At 45.4% G+C, this 13,540-nt stretch overlaps 1 protein-coding gene across 1 annotated transcript; it reads left to right on the top strand.

The window, feature by feature from the left end:
• On the top strand, window positions 1–13,540 carry LOC131289934 (protein spaetzle 3). Its single transcript, XM_058319289.1, has 6 exons — window positions 1–799; window positions 7,893–8,026; window positions 11,006–11,130; window positions 12,731–13,111; window positions 13,177–13,302; window positions 13,384–13,540. The coding sequence occupies exons 1-6, from the start codon at window positions 1–3 to the stop codon at window positions 13,538–13,540; spliced, it is 1,722 nt and encodes a 573-aa protein (XP_058175272.1).

The raw sequence follows: 13,540 nt of genomic DNA, 5'->3' as shown, positions 1-13,540 counted from the left end.
ATGGCCCTGGTGAACTATACACTGCCGTTTGGCAGTATTCAGGCACCGTCGTGGGCTTCCGCGACTCCCCTGCAGAATCAGCATGCGTCGGCTGTGAACAATCTGCTGTACGGACCTGCCGGACACCAGGAGGATGATCAGGATTTCTACAAGAACGCACCGTACGCCCCGCCCCAGCGCCAGGCGAAGCAGTCTCCTCAGCAGCAGCAGCAGACTCCACAGCACCAACAGCAACACTCGATACAGTACAGGCAGACGCCCCGGAATAACTACTTGCCTCCGCCGTCGCCTTACATCCCACCGAGTGCCAGCTATCCGCAGGCACCACCACAACCGCCGCAGGTTCAGCAGCCCCCTTCGGCGGGACGAACGTACGGCGAGGGTTCCTACTCGGATGGTGCCGGTGGTGCGGGTTCCCCGAGCTCGAAACCACCCCAACAACCCCAGCAGCCCCAGCAGCCCCAGCAACCCCAGCAACCCCAGCAGCCCGCGTACTACGAGTACTCTTCCGGCAGTTACGCAACGCAGCCCGGGCGAGCCTTCGAGCAGGCGGCGAACCCGCAGCAGGGAACCAGCTACCGCAGCAATACTCAGCCGGGCGGGCAACCGGGGCCGGCCCCCCGGTCTCCGAGCCAGGGAGCAGCACCGAGCTACCCGCAGAGACCTCCGTCGTACGCCAACGTCGGCGCGGTCGGTACCCACACGCAGATACATCCGGTGCTGGACTACGACGACGACGACGATGAGTACTACGATGACCCGGAGGAGGTGGTCGCTACGGTAGGCGGTGGGATCTCAGGTGAGTCACGCTGTTCTTGTGGAGCATCGATTTGCTTCCTTTTGTTTTGCTGAGTAGTTTTGGGAAAACAAAAAGGTGTATTGATGTTTATCAATTTTATTAATATCTCAACTCAATTATAGAAAGCAGTTCATTAAATTATAACAAGTTCGAACACGGAGGTAGATTGACATGGAACATCCATGCTGGCCAAAAAGTTCTGTATTTAGACCCCTTTCAGACATCCAAAAACCTTTTGATTATTCCCAGTTGGTTATAGATGGAGGCAATTCGTCAAAATAGTGAGAAGTAAACAACTATATCATATCAAACGATTTATGGTCAAATATTCGATACTTCCTACATGCAAACAGGCTTTCAATAGTAGTATTCGAGAACATAACATGATTGTAAATCTGGGCTCTTCTGGAGCGGTCGGCACACGTTTCCCGAAAAGGGCCAAATGATTAAAGAAATTCCGAAAACGCCGAGCGGATACCTTAACACGTTGACTGCCAAGCGTTTTTAGCACTCTTTTGTAGTACAATATTTTTTAATAAAATTTGTTTATAACATTTATCAAACTAACTGTTTTTGAAGGCTAAGCAAAAACTTAGCTTCTCAAAGGATTGATATTAAATATTTCTAAACATTTTATGTTGCAATTTAATTTATTTATGGGGCATAAACTTTTTAGAACTAATGACAAGTGGCTATCAAAAATGATAGCCATGGCAGTCAACGTGTTAAACGAGGATTTAATGTTTTCAAAGTAATACTAAGCCCTTTTGAATATAGTATCCAATTTCTAAATAGTACAGTAAAGTTAAAATGAGTCCTGTCTACAAATTATTTTAAAATGGCTTAGTTTTACTCGCGTACTCTCTGAGTAACTAAACCAACTCAGCTTCAATATTTCCCTTAGTCTTAGAGAGCCTTAGTTTGCTTCGAAATGAATATAAAAATTGTATTCCTTGAAAATAGTTATTTTGGATGCAAAGTAAACGAGTTATTGACGCTGAATTTTTGACTAGACTCGCGACGGTAGGAAATTTAAGAACGATCAATAATAGAAAATTTTTTTTTTTTTTTTAATGTGGCACGACATCCCCTAGTGGGACAAGGCCTCTCTCCGAAGAGAGTTTGTGTGACCGAAAGACGGTATATTATAGATCGGTGGTCAGCCGTTCGTAATACCGGAGGGTGCCAGACTCGAGATTCGATCCCACACCTGTTGTTACAAAGTAACACTGGCCGACAACTCTGTAACTAAAACTAGATAGGAATCCACGCGGTAGTGTTATTAGTAAACAACAACAGATAGTGACAGGCAGGGTTTGTAGAGTAAGCGAGCCCAATTAAGAGAATACTAAGAACCTTGGTTGGGCGAAATTTCGCCCGATCAAGGTGCGCGCATGATGGCCCCGATAGGCATTTTGAAAATAAACCGGCCATCGCGAAACGGCCATCGCGATACAGAAGAGTATAAAAGTAAGCGCGCCAACGAAAGCGGTCTTTTCTACTAAGTGATCATACGCCAATAAAGTACCGCGTTTTTTAAAACGTTTCAAACAAGTAAAAGAGCGTTCTTAATACTCGGTAGGGCGTATCGTTCACACCTGTGGTGTGGTGTTTCCTCGCGCTACCGCTGCGCCATGGGCACCCCCAATAATACAAATACGATAGGAAAAGTCGAACAATAAGTACAAAAGAAAATCAGCATGAAGTACTAAACACGTACAGATTTGGTACGAGGGCCGGACTTTGTCGACCCCTGCTCTACTGAATCTGTTCATTGAAGTTTTGCGTCAGATACTGGAATCGCTTTGAGAGGTTACTTTTCACAGGGTTCCAAGAAAAGGACAATCCAACCATATGACCTTGAGGTAATGCGTTCGGCTTATGCCAGAATAAGCCAATTGCTAGCTTGAGATGTGGCAGCACTAATAGTATGCCAAAGAACTATGCAAACATAACCATTTACCACTTGACTAAACTTAGGCAAAGGTAAATGTGTTTGACTGCAGCGGGCTATCTGAAGACCTCCTGGTGTCCTCCGGTATGGTCCATTAGGGTTTGAATCGTAAGCGGACAGAAATCAATCAGGCATCTCACGCTTGGCCAGCTGAGCTGATCGTTGATTACCTTTTACGATGTTTCCCGCAAGAAACCACCATCGGTCGGTTGAAAACTCTTCACCTCCGATGGGTTCGTGGATGGCAAGATGCACCGCATCGTGCACGGTTCCCACGCGCATGCAGCGCAGAGTATGCAGCGCTCGTCCCTTGGACCTTTCGGATCCGAACGAGTAATTGATTTATTGGTCGGTCCGAGTGGACGCGCTCTCCGGTGTCGAGGTCTTTCAGGTGGCATCTGAGAGCTTTGCTCTTCTTATGCGCTGGCGAATGTTAATCGTCAGCCTTGCATGATGTTTTATCGCTACCGCACCATGCGGCTATGGAGATGTTGAGTGTTAATGGTTGGACATGACTTTTTGACGTGATGCTGAACATGATGTACGGCAATGGAAAATGTGGAGTAACACATTGCTGAAATGGGGTCATAAGGAACGGCGCATACAAGATTTCTTACATCAACGTCAGATCTGCCATCCAGTTTGATTGTCTTAGTTCAAACAAACGTTCCCGCACAAGCTTCTTACTATGGAGAATAGTTTAGTTCGTCTGCAGTTCCCTTCGATTTTTATGGCTCATTTTTATAGTATCTTTTTACACCCTTGAAGGCGTTACATGACGAAATGCGTAAGTGTGTTCATAACGCCCAGAAACGGAAGCTGCGCACGGGTGTACAATAAACGGTGTTGTGTTAATTAAATCAAAGAACGGCATTCATTGTATCCTGTGAGAATCTCGCTCCGGCAAAGTGACGTCGGTTTCGCATCATCAGCAGCAGCATCCACTCACTTCCGGCCGGATGTTGTCCGGTTGCCGTTTGCTCGAGTGCACGTGCCTGAGCCCGCGAACAGGCAAACAGTGACCGTTCGTAGGTGGTGGTGTGCCGTAGGACGCCCACCAACAGCATGGAAGGTTACGGGAGTGTACGTACGGCGAGATGAGATAATTACTGGAGGGCTTGGATATCACACACCCGGGGCGCTGGAATCGAGATATACGTAGCGTTTGCAGCGTCTTCCGTACGCATCTGGAAGAGGGTAGTAATTTTCAAACGAACTGTTGGTGGTTAGAAATCGCTATTCTAGCTTCCATTTCATTTTTATCATTTCGAAAGGTCTTTGCCATCATGGCACTGCCCACAACTGTTCGCCCGTTCATTAGCCAGCGGGAAGTTTCCGAGGAGTGAAGAGGAAAATGATTCTCAAACAAAACTCTCATCTTCACGCCGTCAATGGGCAATTTCTCGTCAATGTCAGTCATCAGCGAGCCAGTCAGTCAGTCAGTCAGTCAGTATGTTAGTAGATCCACTCCGTCCGCCGAAAGTGTGTTTGTGTGCGGGTCGTGTTTTTTTTTCTGTTCGCGGGGAGATGGCACCAGGCACAACGTACGCCTCGCATCGCTCGTTGCGTCTCGGACACGTGTTGGAGTCGCATGAGAACGTTACGGCGTGCCGTGGCGTTAAGCTAATAATTGCCCTGCCGTACGCAAGGCGCAACAGCGGCTTAATATCTCACGGCTGAGGTGAAACACGGTAATTTTACGTATTTGAGATATCTCACCTACCAAAACCCGACCCGGGCACCCTCCCCCGGGTGCCGCTATGTGCTACTGGTTAACGTATTATTTGTTTTGTTGCTTTTTTCTTGTCTTGTCTGTCTCATTAATTGTGCTTGTTTTTCTGCCTACGAGAACGCCATTTTGTCTGTGGTAGTTATATCACTTTGGTTTTGTGTTGAAAAAGTTGTCACAGCCATGACGGGGTTGTTTAGTTTAAGTATGTTTGATAGCTTGTATCGTCTCAAAACGTTCGAGTGGAGTAGTTAGAGTTAACCTTAGTGAGATTTGTTTTAATATCAAAATTTAGTAAATATCTTTTAGTAGATTTTAGTTGTTAGTATTTTTTAAATTCTGTTTTCTTTAAGGAACCCCTCTAAGCGCTCTGTTTTGTATTTTTTCACGCCATTTATCATCATTTATGGCACTGTTTTTCAGTTTTGCGGAGTAAGGCATTTTGTTGGTGCTTTGCTAAATAATTATACCGGTGGAAAGTCGAACCGTGCTAAACCATACTAAACCATTATTAACACATCCATTCTTCGTCGATGCGTCAATACAGGGTTTTAAAAAAGGCAGAAAGCAGATGCTATTTGGGCTGTTTATGATGCAACAAGGCTGAAACTGATGTTTCCGTTCCCTTGTCTGCAGCCTCCCGCTCGTATACACTTTATTTTCGTCTTTCTTTTTCTTTTAGTTCGATGCAAAACACGGCATGTAAGAAATAGACACACTCCCTTCGCGTTTGTACGACAGCACGGCGCTACCACACCATGCCACGTATTATATGGTAGTCGTTTACTCGAGCAATCTAGGCAATTAGCGGCCCGGTGCAAGCTGCCAGTGCACTAGTTTACTGATCCGGTTATGTCGCGTTGTCGCGCGAAACCTCTGAACACCGATTTGTCAGCCAATTCACACCTGCACCGGGGTGGTGAAGGCGGAATATTTGAATGGGCGCGAATCGGAACTGGGCGACAAGGTTGCAAGTTAGGAAAATATTATCATACCACAACGGTGAAGTGGAAAGCGGTGAAACACGGCGTTGGAGGAAGAGTTTAGAGTATTTATATTGGTGTTGTGAGGATTAATTTTGGTAATTTTGATAAATGTTATTTAGATAATAAAAATATAAAAGGCTCTAAACTCGAAAAAACGCAATGCAAGCTAGAGTTAGTAATACTATTTGTTGAAATGAATTTAAAAAAAATCGAAGATTCATTTACAGATTAACTTGTTAATTTTAATTTTTTTAATTAATTTTGTCAAATGTTTTTCCATAGCGATCCTGTATTCCAAAATGATGACCTAATTTTTGTTTCTTTTCTGGGCTTATATGAACTATAGGATTCTTAAAAAACACAGCTATTTATGAGCGTTTAATGCGTACTTTTTACTAGTATTTTTACCTAAACTAAATTTAGAGTTTAAAATCAGAAGCAACTGGCAACTTACGTTTTCCACTCATACTGTACTCATGTATATCATATGCTTTGTATTAGTACCCAATCTAGCGACTTTGTGTTGAGGTTCGAGTGCTAGAATTTTCTTCGTGGGATTTCTAGCAATACTTCAACAAGAATTGAGTATATGCTAACAAAACCAATGCAAGCATAAAAACCAGGTTAGAAAAATCAATTTAAAATTTAGACATTTAAACTCATAAACTAAAAATTGCTCAAAGCAGTTAATATCGGTTATGTGAGAACTTACCTTACTTACTGTGTATTTTTGTACTTACATTTTTGGTTGATTTTATTAAATATTTTTTTGAAAACCTAGAATATAATTATGACGTTGATATTCTTCGTAAGGACCCTTTTAAATTCTACCAAACAGATTCATGATTCTATCAAAAGATAGCATTTATTTTATATTTTATCGATTAACAAATTGAGTCATAATAGGGAAATCTTCTGGCATGACTTCTGGGTTTATCCCTGCGTAAATTGTTCGAGCCAACAAGGAAGCCAATATACTCCATCATGCTTATTAGAGTGATTACTAATCCATACAGAACACATTTCTGCTACGCACAACTAACGCTTGAGGAATGTACTTTCCAATCCATTTCGGAACTGCATCAACGCGTGTGGACGTTCGATTTCTACCTTCTGCTCCTTCGCTCCGGTAAAGCACCGATCGGGTTCTGGTGAATCATTCCAACTGTTTCGGCTCCGGCAAGCCCCGTCGGCCGGAGATTGCGTAGGTGCGTCGCGGACCCACAGGGTCAACGTTGTTAACCTTGACTTTCGCCGGCGGCAATGCACGGCCGCGGTCATGCAACTCCATGGCCAGCCATGGCACCGAACACCGTGCCGGAACCCGCTACTAAAACGTCGGTCCCGCCGCGTCTCGGTGCAAAAGGTCTCGGCGTAAGGCTCTTGCCTCCGGGCAAAACATTTAGATCCGTTCCTATATTCACGCCGTTCTCCGATGGGATTTCGGTTCGTTAGTTCGTTATCGACTCAGGCGACCGGCAAAGGTGGTGGGAGACGCGAAGTATGTTGTACCATTTTTTGAATGTTTTTTTTTTTGATCTTCCAATCTTGTATTTTTCCTCGTTTCGTGGATTTGGTCACATCGTGCAGTGAAACCCGAGTCTGCCGAAGTTATGGCATTTTGCACCATGTTAATTTTATTGTTGTGCTGCATTTTGGGATCGCGATCGGGAATTAGCATCCTCCGTTTAACAGTAAATCCATGATTCAATACAAAGTGGGGTTCCGGGAGCATTAAAAAGTTGTTTTTTCTATTTTACTTCAGTGAGAAAGGTTTCACACATGCTCATCGCGTGATTATACCTTAACAAATCAACAAAATATGTGCCCTATTAAAATAGTTCCAAGCCAAAGGGCTCGACAGGTGCACTGACAAACGGTTTATTCAATTAACACGATTTTGTGAATGCTCCGAATGCTTACCCAACCTGCGGGCGGCGTCTGTTGATCTCGTGAAAAGCCAACAGCAGCCGCGGAAAGCGTGGGAGAGCCTGACTCGATTTTCCTAGAAGAGCACAATCGACGGCACCCCATGTAACCGCATGTACCGGCCGACGGTAAATTCCGTGTGAATGTACAATTCCAGACCGATCTTCCTCCAAGCCGTGTGTTCCCGGCGGCCCGTCGACATTTATGCAATCTCGATTCTGGCGTGTCGGCGTTCCAAAGATGAGCCTGTTGTAATCGCTCCATCAGCGATGTTATCATTTTTCGTTGAAATTTATCTACCCACATTAATATGTTTTACACGACTTGAACGGATGAGTTCGTCTCGTGCGGCGTGGATTTTTCACTAGGGCACGAAGGGAAAACTTTCTGAACTAACAATTTGGCATCAAAAGAATGTTAAACGATGCTGCACGTTACGCTTACCTAACGAACAGTATATTTTAATTCCTCATTTCGTCGTCTCTTTTTTCGCAGACAATCGGAAAAACTCTCGTATGCCAACGGTCACACCGATCCAGGGGCCCATATTTGTAAGGAATGGAACAGTTCCTGTCGTGCCATTATTCGCGTATCCTCAAGTCAGTAATGGAACTTTCATCCAAATACCGGTAAGTAATTTTCGCAAGGTTTAATGAAAAATCAATCCGTTTGAAAATTGTTGTAATAAATTGAGCCGCGGAATCGTCTATCCAGTAATGGTTTATTTGAACAGATAAATAAACATAATCTGGTTTCCATTAAAAATAAAAAGACAAATTTTAACGATTTTCCATGCAAAAACGGAAAACCCTTGCAACTTTCTGTTGAAAACCAAATAAAGAGTAGCATTTCTTTTAAATCATCAGAACAAGTTTGACACCTGTATCATTTAGATTGAATCCGTCGTGGCGAAAACATTAAACCATCTACGTTTGTTTGTATGTTAAAACATCCAGCTTTATCGCGGACTACGTGGCCAAAGATTGTTTAAAGTCAGACGGCGACAAGTGGGAAAAAACCCGATTTTACTTTATGTTGTTTTGGAAGCTTGTTACAATATATTTAAAATGTTTAGGGACTCTTAACTCCCATAGAATGCCATATCATGGCTGAAAACCATTGAGAAGGCGAGAGGGTCGCTGTTCTTCCTGTCAAGACTTCCGGCGTATGGAGAAGTGTATAGTCTCCAGTCCCTTCCGGAATTAAGCAACTTTATCAGAAAGAATCATAAAGAGTAGCATTTGGTCTTGAATGCTTCACAACAACTGAAAAACATCCTTACACGACTGGTTTTGTCGGCTATGGCTATAGTTTCGTCCTAGAACCGTAAGGCCGGCTTAGTGGCCGTCGGAATATTTTTTGAAAGTACTTAGAAGATTTGACTTTACAATAAAATTTACTCCATTCATAACCTTGGTTAACTTTTTTCTTATGGCCGAGGGAAATTTGTCAATTTCGATTCGTGGTGAACTTTTAATTCTTCTTGTTTGACGTTGCTATTTGATGATTTATAAAACCCATCGTACCATTACGGGCCATTATTGGTGAAGGAATGGAACGGAGAAGTGTTACTCTTTGTTTGAGCAGCACCAAATCGTCAGCCAAACGAAATTGAATTCGAAAAATCAAAACCTCAGTGGGATTGTCACCCGATGCGCGATGCGATAGATTAAAAGATGGTTATTTTTTATGCAAATCACCGTTCCGGAGGTGTGTGACGAAAAAGGCTTCCACGATCGATTCCCCATCCTATCTTTCCCCCCGGTTTCCCTCACCCAATCAGAGAGATCAATCAAATTCGTTCTTGCTCGTGCAAAGCAGCGGTCGGCGGTTGCTGCAAGCGAACACGAGATCGAATTAGGACCGAAGCGCAAACCGGCTTGGCTTCTTAGAGGACGCCCACGTGACAAATTTTTGAAACAAGAACCAGCGAAACGCGCTGCTCGTGCAGAGTTCAACGGATGGTTTATTTTTTTTAAATTTTGTTATTTTGTTACGAGTTGCACAGCTGGATTGTTTTTATTTTATCCTTTACTCTTGTGGTTTGATTGGGCGTAAAAAAGTTGCTTGATCCTCTAGAACACGCCGGATCGTAACAACCCGAGGGGGGCAATCATGCCTTGCCAGCAAGGAAGGTAAATGAGTTTTATGTGTTTTGGTTGTTTAGCCCAATCTACCTCATTTCCGCCCGCTCGGGGCCATACCGGGCCATTGCATTCGATTTGGGTTGATATTTTACGGTTTGCCAACACCGAAAACCAACAATAAATGCGAGTTCGATCCACCCCTAATGGTGCCCTGCGACGGCCATTACGGGTTTGGTAGCCAATTGTTCTGTGCTACCATCGACCGTGTGTGTGTGTGTGTAGTAATAAACTTGCCTCGGTTTTTTTTCCTTTTGACAAATCAGAACGGTTTGCTTCGTTCTTGAAGGAATTAATCCTAACCGTTATAGGTTGGGCTGCGCTCTCGGTTGGCCTTCACATTCACTTCACTGCCCTGTTGGTTTATGGCCCGCTTTGTGCGGCACATTAGGTGCTCGTTGGTTGCCAAAACGAATCGCGGATTGCCTGAGCCCCTTTTTGATTTCCCTTTCGTTACTCGCGCCCGCCAGCCAGGGAGGGTTATGAAATGATAATTAATTAATTCCGCCCCGACGTTGACACGCCACCAGGCCGCAAGGTCGTGATAATGCCACCTGGGACTACCGGTGTCCTGGGACTGCTCCTGTACAGGCGGCCCAACCGGGGTGCATGTTTGCATTCGCCAACCGATTGTCGCCCGGGCGATCGTGATCGGTTTCACTTCCTAATGTCGCGATCGTCGTTCGTTTGTCGTTCGATCTGCGTTCGCCCTAACGACCGGTCGAAGCAGGCGTTGGACGGAGCCATAAAAGCAGAAATAAATCGTAGCCCGTCGATCGACGCGGGGTAGACCGTGGTACGAAACGGCCCGTCCGAGCGGGTACAACATTTCCGGACAATCGCCGAATGCTAAATTGCTTGCCCGCGGGGCGAGCGCAGCGATTGACCGGGAGTCGCGCACCTTCTGGCGACTCCCGGGAAGTTGCGAAACCGAACGAAAGAGCGGCAGACGTCTTCCCCCGACGACGGACGTTGTCCGGTTCTGTCTGCGAGGGCACGCGGGAAGTTGGCTCGCGAAGGTTTGTGCTTTTGTTTTTGCTCCTTCGTGGATTGGTTATTTATACTTCCACCGGCAAATGTCGTGACAGTCGGCGGAGGACGTGAGCTGGTTACGATGTGTTCAGGCGCGTGTTATGGCTCTGGCACGCCAGAAGGCTCTGGCGATGGAGGAGGCCGCGAAATAGGATGAATCACAGGCCGAATTGTAAGTTCAGTCAGGCCTCCTGAAACGCGTCCCAACACCCCCCGAAGGTAATGGGGAAAAGGAGACAAATAACACGTTACTGTAAGATCATTGCCCACACGTTCACAAACATTCGGTTCCAAAAACTTTCCTTCCCAACAACAAGCGCTGTACTGTGTCTTCAGTACTTTTCTCATCGCAATTTTTGTGTGCAATTTCAGCAACTGTTCCTAATCGCATTCCTTCCATTCGTCTCTTCACGTTTTTTCTTTCTTTTACAGATATGGTGGACAGCTTTATCCGTAGCGCTCGGGCTCAGCATTCATGGAGATGTCATCAGAGGTGTTCCGTGCATAAAGAAGTACCATCAACTGTTCTGCCCGACGGCGGGCAATACCTATCCTAGGTAAGTGGCACGAGTGTGTTTGCGTGACGTACATAACGAAATTTGTGGCCCCCACTCGTAAACGTGGCGCAATGCAGCAGCAATGTGTCTTGCGTTGAACTTCATCAATCATGATCAAGATCAGGGTGCACGGTGAATTCATTAGGAGGGCCTATTTGTTATTTATTTATTATGTGAGGATCAAATAGTACCGAGTGAAGATAGAGAATAATTGAAGCTTTGTTAATTTAGTTTTTTTATGTTTTTAAAATTTTCCTTTAATCTGTTCATCACATACATCATACGATTGACATTGTTGGTGTATGCATAATTGCTCAATGTGCACGTTTTTACTAAGAAATTGATAGAAAAGATTGTGGACTTGAGAACTATTGTTGAAAGGTTAAATTCTCTAAATTTATATAAAAATTAACATAAATATTGCCGATCAGTTTTATTACTGTAAAGTGTACTATAAAAATATTTTTTTGTCCAGTTCCTTGAATTGAACGAATTCAAATCTTAGTATGAGAATTGTTTCGATTGAGCTATCTTAATCTAAAAACAAAATGATCATCAAAACTTACGTTTTCATTATATCAATCGTTGTCATTTCAAGATATATCATAATAATTACATATATTATTTTATATTTTAACGTAGGATAAATATTTTTTTTCCAGCTTACAATATTCATTAGTTTAAATTGTTGAATTTTACCATAAGCTTTTGTTAAACCTAATTCACGCCTCAATATCTAAAGATGTTCTGCGCCCTTTCAAAGCAGTCTATTTTGGCTTTTTTCCTATAATTTTCATTTCATTTCATCCTAAAGAGCAGCATGATGATGATGCTGAAAACCTTTTCCAATATGCACTTCTTTGCCCACCTGTTTGCGAGGCGATTAAGCACGAGCCCCCCTAAACAATGCGCAGGAAACAGAAATGTGGTCCAACCGAGCTTGCAGCTCGGATGAGAGATGAATAAGTGACATTTAGAAATGAGGTCAGCCCAAGCTCAACGCCGACCACAGGCTGGCGCTTTATCTTACGGGTATAATGCCACCACCACTAATGTCATTGCGAAAACTACCACCAATGGTGGCGGGAGAGAGCAGCATAATGATTTTCCACCCGATTTGTTTCCCCGCCATTTCGCGGCCGACCGATCCGTCCGGGTGGCGAGTTTCTCCCGCTTTAAAGATCATGCGTCCACCCGGGTGGAGAAGTTCAGCTCGGTTGATTAGAATGGCAAGGTCGGGCACGCAAGCGTCCGTCGTCCGCACGCTTCCATATTGTCCTCTCCGCGACGCTTCGGAATGTTCGTGACATTCGACGTGCCAGCGCGCGGGAAGGCGAAGAGCGTGTGAGAGAAACAGGGAGAAAGGAAACCCACTTGTGTCTCTGGTGTCTATCTAATGTCGATCTGCGCTGGCTGAGATCCTCTCGCGCCGTTAGACCTGAAGACCTTCCGTTTTCTTTATGTCTCGCCGCGTGGAACCCGCTCTGCGCGACTGGCTCTGATCCTTATCTTGTCGGTCGTTGTTTGTTTCCGATTGTTGTTGTCGATTGTGTCTGCGAGCGTGTATTCACCTGTCCGCCGTTTCAATTCTCCCCCACAGTGACAAGATTGAGATGTTCATCGACGAGAACAAAGCGCTAATGAAGCGAATGTACGGTGACTTCGAGATGACGTCGCGGTTTCCCTCGTCCCCGGGCAGGAAGCGCAAAAGGAGCACGGGAGGTGGCGGCGGTGGTCCGGACGATGAAGACTTCACCCTGCTGCCGGAGCTGATGGATCTGTACGGAGAGCCCGGGGGAGCGGTTCGTCTAGGCGGCGATTCGTACTTCAGCACGTTGCGCAAGAAACGCCAGAATCAGAACTCGAGTGCTCGGGGGAGTGGCGGTGGGCGAGGGGGCGCAGGGTCGGCCAATGCACGCCAGACGGCCGCCCCAGCCAACGGCAACGGGGGCAGCGGGAGTGGAGAGTCCAATACGGGCCGGTGAGAATCCACTTCATGGGGAGATAAAGATCGCCAGACGCTGATTTCGTTGAACTTCTTCACAGAGTCGATGCCTGCGAGTCGAAGATCGAAATAGTGACGCCATACTGGGCGACGAATTCCGCCGGCAAGGTGCGTGCCATCGTCAACACGCAGCACTTCGAGCAGGCGATCCACCAGGAAGTGTGTTCGTAAGTATCGGACTCGACAATGGTCGCATTCGAGAGGATTCCGCGCATCTCACCATGTTTCCATTTGGCTCACACACACAGGAAAACACAGACGAGCCGCTGCTCCGGCGACTGTGGCTGTGAGCAGAAGTACAAATGGCACCGGTTGCTGGCGTACGATCCGGACAACGACTGTAAGGGTATCTTTATGGACTGGTTCCTGTTTCCGTCGTGCTGCGTCTGCCGGTGTAATCCTTAG

Source organism: Anopheles ziemanni, chromosome 2, assembly GCF_943734765.1.
Source record: "Anopheles ziemanni chromosome 2, idAnoZiCoDA_A2_x.2, whole genome shotgun sequence".
Lineage (NCBI taxonomy): Eukaryota > Metazoa > Arthropoda > Insecta > Diptera > Culicidae > Anopheles > Anopheles ziemanni.
Note: the sequence above shows the minus strand (reverse complement) of the source record. Positions and strands in the feature narration are given on the sequence as shown.

Coding starts and splice junctions, on each gene's coding strand:
- LOC131289934 (XM_058319289.1), top strand. CDS start 1: ATGGCCCTGGTGAACTATACACTGCCGTTTGGCAGTATTCAGGCACCG. Junction 800..7,892: donor GGTAGGCGGTGGGATCTCAG/GTGAGTCACGCT, acceptor CTTTTTTCGCAG/ACAATCGGAAAAACTCTCGT. Junction 13,303..13,383: donor ATCCACCAGGAAGTGTGTTC/GTAAGTATCGGA, acceptor TCACACACACAG/GAAAACACAGACGAGCCGCT.